Raw genomic sequence first — 24,817 nt, forward strand, 5'->3', positions numbered from 1 at the left:
CTTGTTTTCAGATAGTGTGAGCTTAACTAAATTCTCATGCCCCCAAATCTCTGACCCATATAAAGAAGAGCTGATGACTTTCATATTATAGATCTCTATTGCCGGGTTAATTATCTTAGAGAATGAGGTGTTCTATTCCTTTTTCAATACCCCTGCAAGTTGTCTGTGTTTTTGGGATGCTATATCGACCTGGTGTGCTGGATGTTTACCCCTAGGTACGTGAACTCCTTGGCTTGCTCAAGTAGAAGGTTGTTCATTTTTATGCCCCCCTTGAAGGCCCTATGCCGATTTAAAGGTCATCAATTTTGTTTTAGACACATTTACCTCCATACCACTCCTCGAGCAGAACTCCTCAAATTGTTAAAGCTCTCTGGATTCCACTCAGTGTCTTGGAAATGATCAATGTGTCATCTGCAAACATTAGTATGGGGACTTTTTCACCTGCTAGTGATGAGGCGTCCGTGGGGGTTGACCTCATACAGTTCGCTATTCCATTGATGTATAAGGAAAATTGTGTTGGGGCCATCACACATCCTTGTCGCACTCTACCGGGAAAGATTCCGTAAACTATTCCCTGCATGCCCCAGCGGATCTTAGCCGTATTGCCCTCATGCATCCTAATGATGAGTGTCAACAAGTCTAGTGGCAGCCCCATTTCTTGTAATGTCACCCAAAGACTAGCTCTGGGTACAAGGTCAAATGCCGACCTAAGGTCAACAAAGACGGCGTACAAGCTACCCTTACCCAGGGTTACTGTTTTCCAATAAAGCAGAGTGAACCTAAATACTTGGTCGATTGTACTAGTGTAGGGTCGAAACCCTGCTTGTAATGGCGATAGTATGCTAAGTTCATCAATCCATTCTTGAACTTTGTTGAGCACCAACCTGCCCATTACCTGTAGCAAAGAGTCTATTAGGCTGATTGGTCTATAATTTCCTGGGCATGCTTTGTCCCCTTTCTTAAAAACTGGCATGATTTCTGCTCCTATCCAGGAGTCTTGGACCGGTGCACCCTGAGCTATAGCGTTTGTCAATATATGGATATACTTAAACCATCTTTCTTTATCATACAGGAATACATCCCCTGGTATTCCATCCTGGCCAGGCGCCTTCTCAGCCATAATAGTTTTCAGTGCCACCGTCTGCTTTTCTATAGACTGTCTTCTGGTAAAAAACTTTGGCAATCCCGCCCTCTTTTTCATACCCGTTTGCGGCATATTATGGTTTAAAATAGTTTACCCACTCCGACTGAGAAACATGATTTTGGGGCTGGCAGACCTGTCCAACTCTATCCCAATTGTGGACATTCCAGAACTGTTTGGGGTTTCTCCTAACACACGCCTCCTTAAGTTCCTCACACCTTTCATTGTTCCACTCTTTCTTTGCCTTTACCTGTACCCCCCGATAGGTAGCCCTTGCTGCTCGAACTGCTGTGGGGATACCTTCTTTAATAGCTACCCCTAATAGTGCACAAGCTTTTTTACAGTCTTTGTTATACCATTTCTGCATTTTAGGAATAGCTGCCTTTTTAGTTTTAACCCTTTTGATAAAATACTTGCGTAGCTGTCCAAAGAATTTGTTGTGTATGCAAATGAGTTGCTTTAGGGTGTATTGCATTTGCCATTTTACACGTTACACGTGCTAAACTGTATATTGACCTCGATTCCATGTGATGCTCTGGTCTTCCATTTTGTTGTATTGCATTTCCATTTTGTGCTGCTTTGACCTGTAGTTACACTTCAGCAGTAACAAACATGTTTTTCACGTAAACCAGTACGAGCTGGTGCAAGACATACCTCGTGAGGTTATTTTGTGCCTTGAGCTTGTTTTTGTGCATTCTATGCTTATCTCTAGGACATAGGGAGGATGCGCTGTGCAAGGCTCTCCAAGGCCGGAGATAGGGAAAGGAATGTCTTTTGCCTCGGCGCACCCAAGCAGAATCTGGCCATGTCTGTATGGGTGGGTCTGACGCAGAGATGCGGCCAGCACCTATGATGGATAGATGGGCGAGAACGCCTGCTAGAGGGTTTTCGAGCGTGTTGATTTAACTATAAAAAGCGGTGTCCGTGAGGTGGAGCTCAGGAACTCAGTCTTGGAGTGGACGCACTCGCGGGACGACTTTGGTGCCCGGAGAGATTACTTCCTGTGCCCCAGTCTCTACAGGGTTCCCGACTTGGTGTTTTCGGTGCTTGGCCAGGGATGTTGAAGAATCCGGTGCAGATGCATCTGGTGAGGTGTTTTGTACATTAACTGTTTATATATGTATCTATATTCAAGATCTCATATCTGTATATATATATAGTGTGGTGTATTCATTATTTCACTTGGTGCCTAAGAACTTACTAGCTTCAGTGACTTATTGCCCTTGTCTACAATACTAATAAAGCTCATTTTACCTCCAGAGGAGTGTTGGAGTTTCTGTGTAAGTAAGTGGTGTGCGTAAGTTTAGATTACGCAAGTGGGCAAGGCAATACATAGGGCCGTTGGATTTTCTACACTGTCCTGCAGCTGTTAATGCAAGGTCTATATCCTTTTCAATGCTGGCTAGTACTTCGGGTAGCTCACTTATCTTAACCCATTTAAGGTGCCTTAGTTCATTTGATGGGACAACCTCGGCGGTGGAGTAAATGTCTTTGTTCATGGGGAGCCCTAAACCTTAAGTCCAGGTACACACATAGTGGATTATGATCGCTTTCCAACCTATCATGAACCCGCATATCTTTAACGGCATGCCAAAAAGGTAGGCTAACCAATACATAGTCTATCCTGCTAGTGCTGTAACCATTGTTAAGTCTTAGACCCCATTTTATCTGACGGTGTACGGCCATTAACTGCCCGTAATCCCTTCTCCATGCACAAGGAGTTAATTTGGATCACCACATCTGTCCATCTTTTTTTATTTGGTCTAGTTCCAACTTTGGGACATCCCACTTAGTGTCTTCTTCCTCTAACAAGTTACCCTCCTCACTCAATGGAGGGTCAAACGTCGCGTTTAGGTCCCCCGCGACAATAATATTTGTGTTTGTCTCTGTACCAACGAGGGGATCATCAAGAGCCGCCTAAACTCCTGACTTTTTTCCCCTGTTACCTCGCACATAGATATTATAAATATCCATAATCCCTTAGGTTCCCCTACACACTCTGAGAGCCTGAATATCCTGGTTAAAAGTTGGGAGTACTTGGATGTCTAGCTCTAGGTCTTGCTTCACCCAGATTGTCAAGCCCCCTGATGGCCTCCCTTTTGCCCCTTTAGCGGCCGGGATATAAAACTTTAGATATCCCACACAAAAGAGAGGGGCTTCTGCCCAAGTCTCTTGAAAGATACAGATCTCAAAACCTCCAATGACAGCATGCCACTCTGGGGATCCCAGTTTAGAACCTAGTCCTGCCATGTTCCAGGACAACAGAGTTTTCTTTAGAGGTTTTGTGCAATCAACCAAATGATCAGTCTGGGCCTCAAATTGGGCTATCCTCCTGTCCTGGACTATCGTTTTCTCTACTTGGCGCGAAAACAGCTTCAGTGGTTTGTCCAAGCTCTATATAAAACAATCATAAATAACAAGCCAGATACACTGCAGAAACTGTGTATGAAATGGGAATCCGAGCTGGGTGAGATGGACAATCTGGACTGGGAAATGGCGTTGATGCATCCTCGAGAGGTAGCCATCTGATCCCGCCTCAGGCTGATCCAATACAAATACTTGCATAGGACATACTATGACAGACTGCGACTGCACGGCATAGGAAGGGCAGAAAAGTCCACCTGTTTGCTTGGTTTAGGGTCAAAAGGCACATTTTATCATACGGTATTGGGAATGTATTTAGATTCAAAGGTACTGGACAGCTTTGTTGGGGGAAATGGAGAGTGTTTTGGGGGAGACTATTCCACTCAGCCCCTCGTTTGTTTTGCTGGGAAATATCCACGGACATTGACCTCCCTACACCCAAGCTGGTCTTGCTGCAGCTAGGGCTGGTGCTCGCGAAACGAGACATAGCAAGAGCATGGGGGGCAGCAGCAGATCTGTCTCTTGTTGAATGGAGAAAGAGCATGGACATGTATATGCTAGGAGAGAAGACAACATATAAAGCACAGGGCTGCCCTAAAACGTTTTGGAAAATATGAAAGCCATGGCTTGCACACTATGGACTCTCTCTCTCCTGTTCACAATGATTGTAGATGACTGGGTTTGAGCATCCGCAGGCGGCAATGGGACCGGAAGCAGGGGGGGGGGGGTAACACTAGAAGGCTGGGGGCTATGGTTATGGGAATGGAGGATTGTTGTAGCGCAGAGATGGGAGGTTGTTGTGTTTCTGGTATCAATCGCTCCCCACTGTTGACAGGTGACTGGAATGTGTACCATGTAGAATATTAGGAGACTGACCTAAATGGTTCTAATTAACGATGTCTGTGATGGTGTTGACTCTTAACGCAGAGCGTATCCTAACTGGCCTTCGACGGTTTCGCTGACTTAATGCCATGTTTTGATGATGTATATCTCTATGATGACTATGCTTCTGATGACACTATAGATGTATTGCCGATGCATTGTGTACTTATGTGACATTTCTGATGATGCTACTGTTTGTAATAAACCATTAAAAAGAAATAAAAAGAAATAAATAAAAAAAAAGTTTGTAATAAACCATTAAAAAGAAATAAAAAGAAATAAATAAAAAAAATGATTGTAGATGACTGGGTGTATGGTTGGGAGGGGAAGATGCGGCCCACAAAGATGCCATGGTGCATAATAATATTGTTTGACTCTCCCTTACTGCCGATTGGATACGCTGCTGCCATCTATTTTAAAATGTACACATATCCTACTGATACCCATTGCTGTTGTCTTGCAATCGAAAACATTTCTAAAATATTTCACATAAAAAAATGTGCAAGGCCTTTAGTGTCGAGACGCATTAAATATTTGATGTATAAGCATCCAAAGTGAAGTGGGAGGTTAGTGTTCAGAAGTAACTGAATCTCTCTAGATTTTCTAGCCACCTCTAACTCACAGGTCTCCCGAGCCGAAGTGAGAGCCACCTCTTGTTGGAACAATAGCGCTTTTTTTTAAAATAAAAAATATTGTTTCTATTGGCATTTGTAAAATTAACTTTTTGACAATCCATACAGTTTCTTATTCACAGCAGCAAGATAATCCGTGAGACATTATCAGACTTTTTTTTTCCATATTACAGTGTTGATATGCCACGGAGTCAAAACATTGTTGCCCCACCTCGTTTGTCTCTGGACTATTCTGCTCTAGGGTTTCAATCGTCTACTAGTTTAACAATATTAATTAGTAAAACCCCCGCTATGAGAGTGTGGGATAGGGAGTGGTTAGGTTGCCATCTGCAGGAACCATCTCGTACATGCATGTATTGAAAAGGTATATTCAGTTGCCATACAGAAACTCAGAAAATGGAAAAAGAAAGAAAGAAGGATATAACTCAGTGCATCCATAAATTACCTGCACAACTCATTTCAGGGTCCAAATGAAGTGACCACATCAATCCTATCCTGTCTTCTCTCCGATGGCTTCCCATCAAGGCTAGCGCTATTTACAAAACGGCTTGCATCACCCATAAAGCCTTGCACTCTTCCTCCCCTCGCTATCTGGCGAATAAATTTAAATTGTCCGGAGGCTTGAGACCTTCTCGGAATGCGGAAAAGTTCCTGCTTGAGCCCCCCTCCTTCAAAAGGGAAAAATTGATGGCTCAATCGTTCTCAGGTAATGCGGTGAGAATCTGGAACTCACTTCCTCCTTTGCTCCGTGCCACCACCTCCATCCGGATCTTCAAAGCAGGCCTCAAATCTCTTCTATTCCAAAGACCCTTTCAGAACTAATTCCTTCATTCTCAGACCCCGCCAGGAAGTTTGTTAGTCATTGTAAATGTGTTATATTTATTTATTTTTTGTACATTCCTTGCTTGCTGTGTTAGATATTGTGTTCCTCTTGCCTGCTGTGTTTGATTCTGTGTCCTGCTATTTTTAGGTCTCGCCTGAGACAGCGCTTTAGCGCTGCTCTGGCGAGACTTATAGTAAGCGAGTTTTGGAAGTGCAAACAGTGGCTTTTCAGGCCTCCAAATACAGTGCATGTGCGTCGGCTGGGCGCGCGCACCATTTGGAGGCCTGAAAGCACTCGTTTCCTTTCACTTTCGCGGCCCGCACGGCCGCTTTGTCTATGTTGCTTTCCTCAACCCCCCATACCCTCCTTCTCAATTGCGGCGGTTGGTTTCGCTTCGCACTTGTTTTATTTAGTTAGGACACATATCGTTGATTCATGTCGGGTGTTTGAATTATCTAGAGACATTATATAGAGTGCACTAATGCGTTTTTACGGATTAGCTTTATTTTAGCATTTCCCCCATTCAATTTAAATTTTGTGGTTTTGTGTGTTGTGATGAGCTACTTTTCTCATTTTTTTGCATACTTAAATGGGTTTACTCGGCTTTATTTGCAAACCATAAAACGATCTCATGCCAAACACAAAATGAGAACAGCATGCATTCACTATTTCATACTGGTCTTTAAATTTTAAAAGACATTCCTTCATTTTGGATCAAAGGCAATTACGGTTCTTTCATAATACATTCTACCCCGGCACGGGACACGGCCTTTCCTCCACGAGCGCCCCACTGTTAATGGCTGGCAGGACTGAGTTTAATATGCATCCCGCCATTGTATTTGTTTTTGTTTACTCCTCACGTTAGCAAACCAAGCTTAGATGCCTGCAGTGAGATCAGCGGGGGAGCACTTCAAAGGGTCCGCTCCCCTGCCTGGAATGCGCTCCCCCGCCCCTTCCAAGCGGGCGCGCCATGCTCCGCCGTACTTGTCTTGTTTTACCAGGCATCCATGTTTTTGGACCACACATGGCTGGCTGCCACGGCCCCGAGAGACAGCAGATAAACACTGAACTGTTCACCGGCTAACAGGCCACTGACTCTACCGATGTCATTCGGGACTTTCTTTCACCGTGAAGCCTGCACATGTGACTGACCTCTCTCCTCACGGCTTTCAGAACTGAACGTGCCTTATTGCCACAGCCATATGGGACATTCGGTGACTGCTCTACAGGTACTTTACTACTACTGTGCCTCGTGCCTGCAGACCCCAGGGAGAGCGACATGTCTCAGAATCTGCCCTGCTATTCCTACTAATAGTTCCCATGCTCTGCCAGTCACTGGCGACTTGGACACGTCACTGCGTCTGACCGAGGTTCATCGGCCTCTTGAGAAGTCTCCAGATTTCCGCAGCAACCAGCCCACCCCTCGCAGGTAGAAATCCCTATTCACATCAGCCACGCACGCTGCCCTCTACCACCAAAAATGCATAAATAAATAAATATATCAGAATCAATTTAGTTCGTGGCCCCGAAGGGGGGGGGGGGGGTCAGGCCACACAAATAGTGGCCTGATATAAGGCTGATCCAACCCTCTCCTCTATGTCCCAGAATCGCATAGGTCTGCGATGGTCACCTGACGTCTGAGAGCTACCCTCCTTTTGGCCAAGAGGAAGGCCAGGTCTACAAACCTATGACCCATTCTCTTGGATTTGGGTCTCGGGAATAATCCCAGAAGGTATACCTCTGGGGAGCACGTCCTATTACGAGCCAAAACCCTGTTTGCTGTGTCTACGATCCTTGTTCAGTAATCAATAAGCCCAGGACAGTACCATACCATATGATCAAAGTCGGGGTCTCTCTTTGAGCATCTGGAGCAGGCCTGGTCACCGCTGCCATACACTACATTTAACCTGTGTGGGGTAAGGTAAGTTCTTTGGAGTATATTAAACTGTATGAGTTTCAAGGCTGCTTTCCTGGACACGTTTTTGGGACTTCCTAGGGCCTTCTTCCAATCCTTCTTGGTTAATTGCTGATTCAGAGTGCCCTCCCATTGTTCCTGTACTCGGGGCAAAGGCCGATGGGTCATCTCCGTTATTGCCAGGTAGAGCCACTTTACCAGGTTTCCTGCTGACCCCAAAGTCACCAGTGCCTGAAGGGCCGTATGAGTGACAGGTTCTTTCATGTCACCTTCCCACAACTCAGTCATCACCCCCGTATCTTATGATCATTCAAAAACTGCCCCAGTGGCAGGTCATGATATTCCAGGAACTTGGGTAACGGAAGCAGTTCACCCTCTGTAACAATCCCCAACCGACAACACTCCTGCTTAGTCCCAGCCCTGCAACTGGCGCTGTGTAAGAGGTGGACGTATCCCCACCTGTGGTAAGCCCATGAGTGGAATATTTGGTGCTTAAGGCGGCCGATCTTTGGCTCTTGCCATACACCTATCCTAGCACGTTACCGCCACTGAGAGTAATGTCCCCATATGTCTAATCTTCTGGCGACGGTTGAGCATTCTTGGCAGCAGGGCCACCGGAGCTGTGCCAGCCGGCAATGATAATGTGTTTAGCCCCCTTCCATCGAGCCACCTAGCCAACCACTGGAGCTGTGCTCGAAGTATTAGGCTTCAAAATCGGGAGCACCCAGTCCTCCCCCATGAGTGGAAGTCGCATCGTCTGCAGAGATACCCTGTTATGTCCGCCATCCCACACCAGATCTCTCCATAATGTGTCTAGGGTCTTAAACCAACTTTTCAGGATCACCACCGGCAGGTTGACGAAGAAATATAAGAGCCGTGGTAGTACCACCATCTTAGACCACGCCACTCTATCCATTACCGACAATTTGAGTGAACGCCAGAAGGACACATTTGCCCGCAATGTTCTTAGGGGACCTCCAAGATTTCCCTCAAGCAGTTCCACCTGACGATGGTAAACCTGTATGCCTAGGTAACTGAAAGATGTTGACTCCCATTCCAGGCCCAAGGGGAAGTTTGGTGGTCTGGCAAGGGCAGGATTCAACGGGAACACATATGTTTTCCTTTTATTTATGCGTAGTCCCGAGAACTTAGCAAACTCGTCTAAGACACGCAACACTGTCAGGATCTCGCTAGGTCCATTGCATAGATAGATCAGTATGTCGTCCGCATATAGTGATACAACATGGTGAGTCCCATCTAGAGCCACACCCAGCCTCTCACCCTCCTGCCTGAGTCGCCCTGACAGAGGTTCCATGGCTAGAGCGGAAAGCAATGGTGATAGGGGACATCCCTGGTGGGTTCCTCTATTTATGCAATATTGGGCAGATACCGTGTTACCCGTACGCACTCTAGCCCTAGGACTCTTATACAAAAGGCGGACCTATTTTGATCAGCCATCTCCCATCTCCATCTTCTCCATTACTGCCAGTAAAAAGTCCCATCTCAGGGAATCGAACAATAGCGCTTTGAGCCTGCTTAATTTGTTGAAATCTGTTTTCAAAGTCTGAATGGAAGGCCAAATGGAACGATCTACATTCCCATGCGGGGCGGAAATAGCACATTGCTACAACAAGTAACGTGTTGTGAAACTGTTACTAAATACGGACTTCCTGCCCGTAAACCACAGCAGTCTTGGTTGTTCAAAATAAGATAACTGCCGTTAGTAAGCAAGGTAAAAGCGGGAATTATTGATGGGACTGGGGTTCCTTTAAAAAAACAAGCAAGAGTAGGCCCAGATACATTACAAGCGCCGTGCAACTTAATGTGTTTACAAACCAGGGAATGTCCTACTGAAGAATCGCAGTCCTCCCCTGTTAAGAAGACTTCTTTATCCTCCCGCAGACATACATAAATGAAAGGTAGGGACCATAATTCATGTAGAAATGCACTACCCAGTGGTTCAAAACGGCCAATCGGAAAATGTTGCATGCATGATTTCAATTGAAACAGTGAAAATGGGAGAGAGATAACCCCATGAATTAACCAAACAGCAGAATCAGTCTCCACCACAGAACTGCAAGGGCTCCAATTGTTCAATATGCAACAGTGTATATGTAGCATCTTTCACACACATAAATCTGTTTATCAGTCAGATTAAATGGTAAGAATAACGCAGAAGCATTCAAATAATCCCAAGGGACTTTTACCATTTTGAGGGTCCGTAACGTCCATGCAAACTGCATAACTGATCGTAACTGACTTTGACCATGATGTAACACAGATAAATCATTCTGAACAATATCGATAACAGAAGAAACAATATTATCCAATGCATAAATGCGTGAAGAAAGTGTGTTGATGCTATTGTCGACCACGGCAAGGACTTTTTCTAAATTTGCTTGATCAATTTGGCGCAGACGAAGTGCTGCTTCAATCTGCGAAAGTTTCCAAACTTCATTGTAAGCTGCATAGATAAACCTCTCAGATCTAGGAATTCTAGGTCCTAAGATAAAATCCGCCAAATTGATGTCACTGGACAAGAGTGAAGTGTTGTTTCACTGATAAGGTGGAATGTTCCAACCATTGTTGGCATACTTTACCCACCGAGTATGTGGTGACCGCATGTGAATATGGATAACGGGGATCCGGTCTATTCTGTGTGAAACCAGGTGTTACATTATAAAAACACAATTGACATGCATTTGAATTCATTTGCCACACCAACCATCCGAATGAATCAGTTTCAGAGACACTGAAAATGTTGTTTTGAAACAAAGCCTGTAATATATCGAACGTATAATTCGTGTGAGCACGCCAATTGTTATATTCCACTAAGGACAGAATGGATGGGATGTTTTACAGTTGCCAGGCCAGAGCAAGTGGTCTGGTGCACTGTATTATTTAAAAATAAAATTTGAGTCTGGATCAGGCAGGCACGATGTAATGCGTCAGTTCCCTGAACCTGCCACTGTTTAGTGCCCCAGACTGATTTTAAATCAATGGTCTCTTTCCAGTGATCAAAACCCTGTGTCCCCAATTTAGTTCTAAAAATTTTTTGAATAGATCAATTTGGTGTGGGTCTAAATAAATGTGGAGTGAGGTGACAAGTGCAATTTTTATAAAATAGGATTCCGGATTGGACGAGTCATAATCTGTGAAAAAGGTGAATTTATCTCTAAGGGTTTTAGAACTCTCCTGTATGGGAGTAGGACAATGTTCCCATTGAGTGTAATTAAAAACATGTCTTAACGTGCTAGTTTAATGCAAGAAATTATGCCCATAGTGTTAACAGGATGAATCGGCATGATTGGCAGAATTTAAATACAAATCCTCTGCATCAAAAGCAGCATAATACTTTAAATCAGAAAACAATGAATGTACTGCTTGCACATTCCAATCATCAGAATGTATGTCCCGTTTTACCACATCTCCTAATGAGACGCGAAACACGTATAGGCACCCTGAGCACCTCCGTGGGGTCGTGAATTTCGAAGGCCACTTTATCCCAAACGATGCCATCTGCAACTGGGAATGCTGAAATGTTCACAAGTGTCTGATCACGTTTCAGGATATGGGATGTGTGTGGGGCCAGAATTCCATCGACCAAGTTCACAGCAGAGCGTTCTGGCAAATAATGACCATTGATGAGTAAGAAGAACACTGTCACAAATCCAATCGACATGAAGAGGAATATTAGGATAAGCACCAACCAGATGTAGGTCCATGGGGGGACCAGGTAAGTTTTTGTGAACCAAGAGACGAAAATGCTTAATGTTGTCGTTGGAAGTGCCAAACTGGAAGACTAGGAGGATGAGTCATAAGAGAAGCTGGCATGGTCCCCAAAATGACCGCTTGCATACATCAGTATTCGAGGTGGGTGGGATGTATCAGCGTGGTGTTGTCGAGGATTGCTCGGCACTTCCCTTTGGGACTCGTGGGATATGTATACTCGACATCTGCGGTGGAAGAGGATGGAGGCAGAACAGGCGATAGGTCAATAGTAGTTTCCATCTCCCCTTCACCGGTACGGGTATTAGTCGTAGAGGTTGAGGTTACGGATTCAAAGAGGTAGCGTTGCACAAAACTGCAGGTGTTAGACTATTCAAAATCAGCCTGACGGTGTAACTTGACATTGTCCACTGAGATGTATTTGTTGTCTTTACGACCAGGTAAAGGTGGTAAAATTACTGTATGAGTACCCTTCAATCCAAGTACTGGAACTGGTGCACGATAAGAGGGACAAAATTATTTTTTTGTTCTCTAGTTTTTCTTGTACCAGATCTCCAATCTTGGGAAGCCAGCCGGCAACCGGAATCCGCAGTGCTGCATCATTGGAAGAGGGTAAATGTTCAGTTGCGTAGCTGTCACAGGTATTTTGTAGATCCTGTAACACACTAGAATGATTATCTACGTCAAAGGTTGCCGCCACAACGTCTAGACCATCAAGGTCTGGCACAAACATTTAAATGCCAAAGAGCATTTCGTATGGGGTCCGCCCACCCAGAGATCCTCTAGGGAGATTGAGTGCACGTTGAACACCACACAAATGGGCCAGTCAGTTCCTGCCAGTACCTAAAAGCCTAGCTGTCCAAGATTGCTTTAAGTCCTGGTTCATTCGTTCCACAATAGAATTGCCCTCAGGCCTGTATGGAGACGAAAACTGCACCAGCACCCCCATTGCCTTCATCGCTTCCTTGTATGCCTTAGAGGCGAACGCTGGACCTTGGTCTGAATGGAAGGTGCCACAGGCAAACATCCCGACAAAAACATGCACATCCCTGATGACCTATCCAGCGTCAGCACTGCGTTGTGGCCAAACCCAAAGGAATCTAGTGCACAAATCTACTGCAACAAATGTATATTTATACGCAGTATCAGAAGAGAATGGACCGCAGTGATAAAGAAATACACAGCCAAATGGTTGATTAAAAATGCATAGCTGTGTTTGAGGTGGGTGTGTGACTGTATACGGTTTACTTTGTTGACAAATGTTACAAGAAAGTACATAATTACGGGTTTGTTTATATAAACCACTCCACCAATAAGGTTGATGTGAAATCGAGACTGTCGCTGACACTAAGACATGCAGATGCCATGCCCTCGTGCGTGACTTTGATCAAAGCAAGCCTGCGGTCCATTTTGCGAATCAGCCAATCCTCAACAGGTTTAATCTTAGCATAAGGAACTTGTTCGGCGATCTATGATAACAGTATTTCGTAGGGAAACTGAGGATACGCAGTTCCCTCCCTCGTAGCATCTACCGCTGCCAAAATATCATTATCTATTTTAGTCATGGACCTTGTAACTGCTGCTACGGAACATATGGCTACTGCAGATTTGGCCGCTTCGTCAGCCTAAGAATTACCAAGAGCATGTGCTCCCACACGCTGATGGCCAAGAGTATGTATAACTTGTGTGAGGGGCAGACGTTGTTTAAGGTCTGCCACTCGAACCCAAAGTGTTTTATGCTTAATTGCGCTGCCTTTAGAGTCTCGATAGTCATTTTGAGACCAAAAGAATAAGTTGTCATTAAAACATTGAACACAGTAATAAGAATCGCATACAATGAGAGTATTCACATTAGGGTCTGCAAAAAGGGCTAGAACAAGAGCATGCAGCTCCGCTAATTGTGCCGTACAGTCCCCAAGTGCCTGAGTATGCACTGTGGAAGACTTAAATTCTCCATGTGGAGCCGAGCCATCGGTATAAATGATACATTTTTACTCATGTAAAGAAAGCAACAACAGCGGTGGCGGATGAACGTGTTCATGCTGTAAAAACGCCTGTCTGAAGTGCAGGATCAAAGATACACGTGACATCAGACGATGTCAAAGAAGTAGCCCATTGTATCCAACGCGGATGTAGTGCCTTAGAGTTGGGTACATTTGCGTTACTCACTGCCTCCAAAGCAGGGAAAGGCATGACCATAAGAATGTGTTTACCTTCCGCCAGTGAGCGATCTTTCAGAATCTCCATTTGGACCGCTGTCAAAATGTTACCAACATTCGAAAAACACATTTTAGCTGCAGTGTACAAATGTGATTTGTAGGCAATAGCTACTGTGTCCCCATCATTGAACGTTAAGTAAGTGAAACCCACCCTCCCTGGCACTATACGTATCACCAGGTTCGTGGTGTTATCACACGTCAACAATCAGTTAGTTGCAACCATGTCAGATTGCAAAGATTGTAGGATAGTGGTATGTTCCTGAAGCCAGCTGGCAGAAGAATATGTTGGTCGTATCAACGCATAAAGTGGTTTGATACAATGGGCATAATCGGGAATGTATGTCCGTCTGAAATTTAAAAATCCCAGCAAAGACTGAAGTTTCTTCAGCGTAGAGGGTGGCTGCAATTGTGCACATTCCTCTAGGAAGTGGGGGCTAACCCCTTAACTTCATTATTGATCTCATAACCCATAAAGCGGACTGCCAAATGAGCGGTGTGGTTTTGCAAAATTGAATTTATATCCATAGTTGGCAAACAATAATATGATGAGGTCGACTCGGACAAGGTGCGGCATAAGTTCGTCGTCCGTTAGATAAATGTCATCAAGGTACGAGAACGCATCTGGATCTATGTCGTTCAACAAAGACCCAACACGTGCAGCAAATGCCATGGAATGTTTTATACCTCGTAGACCAACGTGTACATTTTTTCTGATTTCCGACGGTGGTAAATGCTGTCAAGTCACGACTCTCAGGAGCCAGATTATGACTGTAGAAACCATTGGAAATGTCCAGCCTAGTTTTGTATTTTTTTACGAACAAGGTTGTTAACCAGAGCAGGGCTGTGCGTGTTTTGTACTGCAAAAGTGCAACAATGACTATTCAAATTTAGGTAATCCATACAATGCGATATGAACTGTAAGGTTTTGATACCGGTAAAAAAGGATTATTCATCGGTGATACAAAGGATTCAATCACTCCTTGATACTTTAACTGTGTTAAAATGTCACAAACATGAGCCTTAGCTTCACGTCTGATTGAATATTGCGGATGTGGCTGTGGCATAGACCGTAAAGGTATCTCTTGTGTTGGTGGATCAATATCCCAGCCTACCGGATTATGGTACACCGCTAGGGCAAGGGCCAAAGCTCACTCAGCTGCTTAAGCCTTTGCATGTTCCTCAGGGACGTAACGCAGAAAACTTTGTAGTATCACGTCCTCCCCTCTGGAAGCGGCTAGCACAAAGGGTGGAGGCCAATCTGCCTCCGCCAGCAAAATGTCGTATGAGGAGGTGAGATTTTCCCTGAAAAACGCTCTGATTGGACATTGTATATCACTTTCAATTTGGAAGACAATCTCATGGAACCTATCCGGTGGGGCAATCTGGGTATCTGCAGTTTCTACTGTAATTAATGCATCAGTTGCTGCTGCCTCCAGACAGGGACGCAGTGCCTCCCGCACTATGGTAACCTCTGCTGCGCTGTCGAGCAGTCACTGCCCATGTCCAGGCTAGGAGTATTGTTCTCACTGTCTGAGGCATCCTTCGCTGTCAAAGTGGCAACCTTTTTCTTCTGATACGGGGGCCGAAAACGAGGCAGATCCTCTGGTTTTGCTTTAATGTCAAACCTTCGAGGTAGATCTCGTCCCTGTTGAATAGTTGGACCTTTACCACGATCCTGGTGCTCCCCTCCACCGACTTGAGAGTCCGATGTGTCCTGTAAAGAACGAGGAGAGTGCTGATCAGGGACCTGAAACCTATCAGGGGTCTTAATTTTCGCGCTGTCGTACAAGTGATAAGTACGCTTGGAAGACTTGGGTGTCGGTGACCCAGGACGCAAACCTTGCTTCTGCTGTTCCTGCCCCCGTTTTTATTTTTCCAGTTCTTTTTAGGAAAGAACGGGCGCCCGTCTTTATCAGGCTGGGCTCTTCGTTCCGTTTGAGATTCCGTCTGCGTTTGAGTAAAATGCTTAACTCCCAGACTATTGCGGCCTATGGTTTTATAAGCCTTTGCAATAATCTTCGGTAATTTGCACAGCTTGTGTGTGTCTGCCTCAGCCTCCAAGCAGTTAGCCACTTGTAATCTTGCAGCCTCACCCTTAACATTAGCAAGGCTCATAACAGCAGCTACGTCAAACACCCCCACCAGTCTCATTCCCAATTCCAGAGCCGCTTCGGCTCCGTGCTCATCCTGAACACGTTTTATCCCAGAAGGGAGTACGGTCATGGAGGGGGTGCCGAAACACATCGAACATACCGCTGCAAACACCTTACCCAAGTGTTACAATCAGCTAATTCAGGAACTAAGTCTTTAGGCAAACTTATGGTTAAGATTCTCGGTTTCTCTACAGGAGTGGTATTTGAAAAACTGCCTCGATTTTGTCCAAATTTTTCAGCAAGCCAATAAGGGAATTCATCCTTATTCTGAGGGCGCTTGCCCATCACCGAATTAACCATAAGAGGACTTGTGGTTACACCACCAGGTCCAGCTGGTTGTGCAGCAACGCCAGGTGGTCCCACCTGAAAGTTGCGCGACATGAACTCTATAACAGCCCTTTGCACACTTATCAAGGAAGTATGTAATATGCAGAGTTCTGCAATTGTTGCAGTTCTCCGATAACATGGGTGTGGGGTATACCCAGCCAAAACGGGCCACGTTGCCCCTTCTATCGATAAAGGGCCTAAATGTATTTTAGTACCCAAAATCCCAAAACCGACTAGCTATAGTGTTTTACTTGTTCCTCTCCAAAATCATGATTCTACAAATGATTAGACAACCCAGAACACAACACTCCCGACTCTCTCAGGAATAGCAGTAGCAAGACATACCCTTTCTTTCGCTCACTCGTACTTGTCCACAATAAGATTTGGCAGAGTCACTGTAATAGTTCAAAATTTTTATTTTAACTATTGTGCTCTATAATGCAGTATACGGGCCACTACCAGCAGCAAAATGCATAAACTGAGAACAATTAGCATTGTTACAATACCTTAGAATATGAAGAGGGATGTCATTATATACAGACAGTGGGAAAAAGTACCATAAGGCCTAGCCACCCTCCCCTTGACTGGAAGAAGTTTATTATATAAAAGAAGATCTCTGGGCTTTGTCAGCAGACCCCATACCTTAAAGCCTAGATGGAAGGTTTACATCATAGGAACAGCATAGCTCTGCTCCTTGGAAAGGGTTCTCTCCAAATGGGTGTTAAAACAACATGCATCCCTGTAATATCAAAGCATGAGTCCCCCGCAGTGCAGCTGTGTTTAGCATGTTTTGTCTAGGTGCTAGGGATTGAACAGAATAAAAAGGGGCATTGTTTATCTACCTTGCACATCGTGTTCAGACTAAACTCCAGGAACTTAGCAGAGAACGCGAAAAGCAGACAGTTCTCATGTGAAAGGCATAAAGAGTCTAAAAAAAATAGTCCTATAGTAATGTGCGCAAAAGCAGCATCATGGCAGCAAAGCTCATGCTAACTTAGCAATGGTGACAATGACCCTAGTGGACATATAACAATACTTTACTCCACACTGCTACGTAACCCCACTAAACTCAACTCCACTCTTCTGTATGAGACTTTACCTCGCTCAACGCCCCTGTCCAATCATTCTCTACGCAGCTCCACTGTACATTACACTGCTGTAATCTATACAACTCCGCGCTACAACACTACTACACTGTTTCCACATCTATCCCACTACATTCTACTACAATTCACTCAATTCCGCCTATACAATACTCCACTCTGACACTCGACTGTATGATGCTCACCTTCCTTTTACTCTACTACACTCCAATGATCTATACTTCAATAAATAACACTCAATACTACAATTTGAAACACGTTTTCATTAAAAACATAACCGTTGACATTCCATTAAAAAAACAAAGGTAACAGATAAGTTCTAGTTGGAAAAACGTTATTTATTCTTTAATACAAACCATAATTAAACTACACAAACGTTAGAAACTCTAAAGTTGTTATAACTTTAATTTGCACATTATCTTCACATTACTATAAGTCACCCACCTACTTACACAGTGTAACTTGCAACTTACATTTTAACTTAACACACCACTTTGAAATTACTTACTATAAGTCACGGAGCTTCGTACACAGTGTTCTAACCTCACTTGTCATACTACACTAAGTATAACTCACGACTCTACCATGATCCATGTTCTCAACTGAGATGATTTTTCAGATGTCAAAAGTTTCGTATTATTTCAGATGGTGTAAGTAATGTCATTTGCAAGGGTATAGCTAGTGCATTGATAAGGAAATTGCATCATTGATAACACTGTGCATGGCTGGGGCTTGAGTTTTAGTTGCTTGAGGGCACAAGTTATAATTTGTTAAGATAACGAGAACTGGTGACTTTCAGTGGTTTGTTTTGTTTAAAACTGAATGTTTTAACTGACATTTTCACCAAACTATACCGTCCGTTTAACCTTTGTTTTTGTAGTGAATTTCTGAGGTATTTTTGTCATTTACAGTTTAATAGTTACAATTCATAACTATAACTTTAATCAGTTTTTTTTCTGTGTATATGTGTGTATATGTGTGTATATATATATATTTGCCACATTTTGAGTTTAAAGATCACCATATCGCTCCCACAAAACATGCTTATGGTCTGTGTATCTTACAAGCACTAGAATAATAGGTAGATTTTACCACACTGAACCTTTTTAATGCTAGATTTGTTTTTCTTACCGTACTCGCTTTTAAAGTATGCCCGTTTGGCAGATTGATCAGGATGATTTTTCAACAGTGTCCTCAACCAGTGTAAGTAGACCCTGAATGTTCAATGGGTCAGTTGTTAAAGTCACTAATGTAAAGAGGTATAACCGCTTCATAAAGGCACAATCACTTCGTTTTTTTTGTTTGTTCTGCACACCACAAACTCCTGAATCCACACACATTTTTGTCCAATTTTGTTAGTCAGAGCGCCATCTCCTCTGTAGCCCACTGGTAAATAAGTATACAGGAATCCTCTAGGGGTGTACTAGAGTAGGAAGTGCATGGACCTTTACAACAGAGGCATATGACCCCTGTGCCTTGAAGCACCCGAAAGCCCTCAATAAAAGGGAAGCTAAATTATTTTTAGCGTCGTGTTGCCTAGGAAAGAGATGATCATCTGTATTTCTCCTGAAGACTGCCTCCTGTATTCTGGAGACAGGCCTCCCTTTGCCCTGTCATCAAGCAAGACACAAGAGCATAGTAAGCACAGAAAATCGTTGTCCTTGCATAAAAAACTGATTTTCTGAGGCACAGCAAGTACTGATCAAGAGCACATGTTAAATCGACTTGCTTTTACTCTGACTGTTACACTGCAACCTTTAGCAAACACAGTTCAGTCAGTGGATTTAACAGACTTAAGAATACAGGTTTGCTGTTAAATAAATGGCCACCTATTTGAATAGTCTCTAACTCTGGATGTGGACCGGATAATGTGGTTGCTTTCAGATGAGTGACTGACTTTACAGTCAGATGGTAAACGTAGCCCCGTTTATCCCCCCCAAAAGCTATCCATCCACGACCCTCAAAAACATTTGTTCCACCCATTGTAAATCATGGTGCATTTCTGGGTGCCAAGGCCATTGGTGTTGAGTTCCATGGATCTACTGTGAAACCCACAGCCTTTTAGTGCAGACACAATTTATTTGAGAATAGTCCTAGCCCCAGCTGTCTATTTTTTTTTTAAGTGGATTCTGATGCCTTATGTGACTGCTAACTTGTAGCTTAAAGGACTGATCATAATTGTGTGTCGGCAAGAGAACTTGCTGGTCATAGACGTCTCCAATCTCAGTGGAGAAATAGCATTTATGGATTGCAACCAACTGCAGGTTCAAAGTTTGCTGTCCTCACAATTGTAGAAGCTAGAAGGATCATTTACATGACTCTAGAATCAGATCAACGTTCACAATAGGTGAAGTGAGAGGGTCCTTTTTTCAGCTTATCAAGGATTGCATGGATGCATCAAAACAAATATTAGTCAAACCTAGATGTCGTTGACGTGATAGTCCTGTCCGTGGGTATGTTTGTCACAATCAACAGTCATTCATGAGTGCAAGCTTCTCGGGTTTTAAGTGCTATGAAAGCTTGTGCATCTGCTTTGCCTTTACGTGCCCACAACTTACTTGGCAATAGCCACCACAACCATTGAGGAAAGAAGTGCCAGTACTTAGTACAGCTTTAGCAATAACGTTAATAATCTATTAGCCTCTCCTTCAGCTTCAAAACCACTTTACCGTTGCTCTAGACCCACAGCACCACAATTGGGGTGGGGCAAGAGTGTCACTCTAACATTCAAACTGAAGTAAAATTGCATTTACCCACTGTGTCCTCCAGATGATTAAACTGCAACCCTTCTCGAAGGAAACTCCTCCATGTTTGCAACCCTTCTCTTCATCCTTTTAGGCCACCTTGTCTTCCTCCATATTCATCCGAGCGAAATTCTCTGCCTTCCCACTGTCTGCAAAAGTATATTACACAAGGTATTTTTGTTCTGAAGGATGGGGGGGGAGAATTAGTTCTATTTTCGATTTTTATTCCTTGCAAGATGTTTATGGAAGCAAAAATTGAAATATTGCTATGTACACATATTCTTCATCTTTAGACACTCTGGTTTGACTGGGGTCTCCAGACCTCCAAGATAGCCATTTTCACAGACCAATCAAATACCACAGGAAGTATTGCTATTTTTGGGTGGTGGGGCTTTAGTTGGAGTCATCAAATCGGTTAGTGTTTTTTCGGACTAACACTTCCTCCAGATTGCTCCCCTAAGTCATGGTAGTGGTCGCTCACAGTAGGAGGCAAACCTTGCAAACATCATATCACACCTATGATATGTTTGAAGGGTTCATTTTGAGCAGGAGGATAATAGTTGGTTGTACGAGCCAGTTGCACACCCGATGCTTTGTTTGGCGTTTCTCAACAGCTATTTAAACTTGCATGTAAGCACCTGCCTACAGATGATATCAATACTTTTGTTTGAGTGGCAGGAACCCCGAAACACTTGTCAGCACATTTGCAACCCTGGATGCACAAGTACGCTTTGGGTGTATTTTGAGGACTAATGCAGATGTTCATTGTGAGAACCACATTGACTGATGCCCTTTCAGGATGACTAAATTGAAAACTGGGGGTCATCTGAAAATGACCCCCTGTTAATGATTAGCACTTGAATGTTCATTTTTGAACATCCAAGTGCTATGTTGACATTGAACAAATCAGTATATTAACAGGCTGAAGTGTGGTTTTCCATATTTGTTTCGTACAGATTATCATTATATTGCAAAACAGTGCTTTGGTGCTTGTGATGTATGTAGTATTTGTAAAATACACAAAAATGTATACATTATTATTTCTACAGGAGCTCGAAACAATATCTCAACAGCTTCCAACAATGCTTACAACACAAACTCCTCTCAGCCACTGCCTTCATACAACCTAGGCTCACTTTCTACTGGCGCTGGAGCAGGCGCTATTACTATGGCAGCAGCTCAAGCCGTGCAAGCAACAGCACAGGTAAGGCATTGCAAGTTATTTTTCTGTAGCATACCTGGCAGCAAGTTGATTCCATCTGTATTAATTTAATCTAGTCCGTGTTTTGTTGTAAAATCACAAACATGCTGGAATTTGTAGCTGTAGTTTCCCTATTGCAAGTTTGGCCCCATATATTGTCCAGCATGTGTGTTCCTGATATCACGTTTGACATGTGGCCAGATGACACACACATGTAATCAGGGGTTCTGCATCATAGGTATTTTTGTGGAAGTCATGAGGGCCGAATAAATGTTGTCTGGGTGCTGGCCTCTGAAAACTGCATGCAAGCAGGAACTATTTAGTTCTTACGATGTCAACAAAGGTACCTACGATGAACTAGAATTGCAAGCATCATTACCTTGATGATTTACAGACGAAGTACCTTCTGAGATTTTGAACTGTTCTTGACAAACCGTTGCAACTACTACATTTACATATTTTATTTTTCATTTTTATGAGGTTTTTTTGGGTGTGATCGAAGACAATCGACATTCAATTTGGGCTTAGCACTGGATAAGATTCCTAATCTAGTAGGTTCTATATATTTTCTAGTGTTTGGAAATAGCTCTACATTTGATTGCGACCAGTGGTGCTTTAAAGTTTTACATTTCGGTGTCGGCATTGAAAGAGAATTAAGATTGGCTTTCCAATGCGCTTCTTTCAGTTCAACATTAAAGACAAATTTGCAGGGTAATAGCATTGAACTTTTGCTACACTACTATTCCTCTGGTGTTCATATGAATAGTATGTTTAGTCGTGTGGCAGACCAGAAATATATTGTAGCTAATTTTAATGTCCTCTCGGAATCAGTTGTGATGTTAAAGAACTCACAACAGCTCACATGGCCCATGAGAAATAAATGAGATTTGGAGATTTAAAGGGCAGTAATTTAATGGCTAAAATTAGCAAGCTGATTTGAAACGTCATTTTGAGGCACCAGTTACTGAGGAAGATGTGTGTACTTTTGCACTCCGTAAGTCCTTAAGGAGAACAGACCAGAGTCATCTTTTGTTTTTTTGGTGAAACAATGTAGCATTGTGTTTTTAAGAAACCTTTTTGTGTACCATTCCATACGGGACACCCACCCTGTCTTTGCAACAGGTGTAGCTTTTCCTTTGTGTGGATCTTACAGAAAATAATTTGTTTTCTGCTTAAAAAATGCATGGCTTTGCCACAATAGTTGCATTTGATGTAAGAAACCAAACTAACAGATGTATTTGTTTATTTTATGTACGAAATCAACATTTGGTTGCTTTCTGTCACCTTTGGTTAGTGCTTGGGTTTGTGGGTGTAGGCTAATAGCCCTGTTGATTTGCAATGTGTGAGCAAAATGAGTGAGTTTCTGCTCCTCCCATCCCCTCCACCACCAGAGGAGTTTTGTGAATTTCTCCCTCACACCTATATGTCCATTGACATGGAAATTGCCTGAAGCACCATAGATTTTAATGGCAGGTGTGAGACTTGATCTGTTCACTTGGCAGATAAAGGATTTATTTTGATATGTTATTTAATGTTTGTTGTTAAGGTTATGTTGAGGTTTAGCGTAAAGAGCAGTTTTTGCCAAAGTCATATGCGCATGGATGGAAAACCAAATAGCTCGTTTCATTACCAAGGAAGTTGGGGCTATGGATTAGGAACAACATGTTTTGCTAGCACTACCATAGAGGTACACTGCACAGTTTTATCTTTCCAATGGAGAAGACGTCTCCTCTGGCTCTGTTTTTTAGATTTAGAGATTTGATGGTACAACCACTATGGAAACTTAGACTGATGCTTGTTCATAAGGGGCCCTTGGCACATAAGTAGTCTCTATTGCTGTCTCCTTCCACACTTGTTTCCTGTTCCTCTGTGAATGAAGTCTTCCTGCAGAGTAGTTCTACTATTGATATGCAGTGCATCATGGTGTGATTTGTTTGTACAAATGCGCAACTCCATATTGAAACAGAAAGCATTTATTCTGGCCCTGTCCTCGGATACTTCTAGCCCAGCTTGATACTTGCTCTTTTGTCCATTTTCCTCTGAGCTGAACTAATGCTGTCAACTGTCAGAGAGAACAGGATCGGTACTGGTTAGTAGTTCCATCCCAAGATGGTATAGTTCTAACTGGAAAACGAGTCTTATATTTGCCACTGTCGTGGGATTTCTGCTGAGGGACACCAGGGCTATTACTGCCTCACAAATTCTCTCCTATCCCCTAGTCACTTTGTGCTCTGTCCCCCCTCAACTGTGGCTCTGGGCTGGACATTTTCTTTCCTGCTCAGGGCAGCATCCTGGGAGCTGCCTAAGGGTGCTACTATTGCTGCGAGATTGCCACTGCCATGCTCTCAAACCATGGGCTTTGCCCTACTACTTGATAGCACAAGCTTCCCTACCCCTTTGTGCGAGGATACGTATTCTGTCCTGCTCGATCTCAAGCTTGCAAGCTCCATTTCAGTATACTGTAGGATGTATTTGCCAATGTTTGTATTTGTGGATACAAGCAATTTAATGATGACTAAACTTAGTTGACATGCAAGTTGTTAGCACATATACTTTTCTGTATAATGGAAGCCCAGGCCTTCAAAAGCATTTCAGTTTATTTCCTAGACTTTCAGCCACTGTAATGTAATGCTGTCAAAACTAGTAAGTTATGGCCAGAGGGGCAGATCTGGCAGACTGTTGCATTTTGTAAGTGCTGCGGTGTTGAACAAAATATTTTGGGGTTTATGATACTAATTAAAATTTAGGGTTCAACGAGCCTAGATCAGATGAAGATAGAATTCTCTTTGGGCAGTTTTATAAACCAGTCTGCATCCAGTTTATCAAACCAAAAAGATGTTTCTTTCCATGACAGGAAGCCATGGAGAAGAGATCAATGGGAACCCCTCCACTGCCTTTCACAATCAATGATTCACTTCAGTTCATGAGAGAATGTTCAGTTCTGGTTACTGTATATTTATGCAGATAAAGAGCACAGGTGTATCCATAATCTTCACAAATGGCTGGATATGGGTAGTCATTTCAACAATGTGCAGCACAATGTGAACGATTCAGTTATAGTTCTCTTCGAATCTCAAACTCAAGCTCTCTTTCTGGTCAGCATTTTAGGAGCCAAAGTAGATTCCCAGATTTCGTTGTCCGGCCCTCACTCCAGAGATGTGGTGACTATTCAGAAGGTGGGCTTTGCCGTAACGCACATCTGCCTGGTGGTGGAACAGTGATGAGATTAATTTGAACTATTGGCATGCATTCAAATGGTTCAAAATGCCAGACTAAATTTGATGGCACTTTAACACCGGTTCAGCCATCTATGGGCACGGTCTACGGCATGGGACGTTCTATTGGTTGTTGAAGCAAGAGTTCAGTGTCTTCTTCCAAGGTGAACACCCAGAAATATGTTAAGGTTCAAATCTTCGAAGAGCCAGTCCCACAAGGTATTAATGATAAAGGTTGCAGGACAAGGTACATAAATGGACTATTCAGGGAAAAGGGAGTGAGTAGGACTCCACCTGACATATAGGTGTATTGGAGCCTCAGGTAGGGCCTTAAAGGCTTCCCACATTCAGTTACAAGCAAGATGGTAA

At 43.4% G+C, this 24,817-nt stretch overlaps 1 protein-coding gene across 2 annotated transcripts in view; it reads left to right on the top strand.

The window, feature by feature from the left end:
- The window catches only part of ING3 (inhibitor of growth family member 3), a 248,013-nt gene that overhangs the window by 179,620 nt on the left and 43,576 nt on the right, over nucleotides 1-24,817 (top strand). For both annotated transcript variants that reach the window (XM_085654156.1, XM_085654155.1), the window contains exon 8: nucleotides 21,082-21,236. In XM_085654156.1, coding sequence (XP_085510282.1) covers nucleotides 21,082-21,236 — 155 coding nt within the window. The remainder of the gene's footprint in view (nucleotides 1-21,081; nucleotides 21,237-24,817) is intronic.

Source organism: Triturus cristatus, chromosome 4_1 (assembly GCF_964204655.1).
Source record: "Triturus cristatus chromosome 4_1, aTriCri1.1, whole genome shotgun sequence".
NCBI classification, from domain to species: Eukaryota; Metazoa; Chordata; class Amphibia; order Caudata; family Salamandridae; genus Triturus; species Triturus cristatus.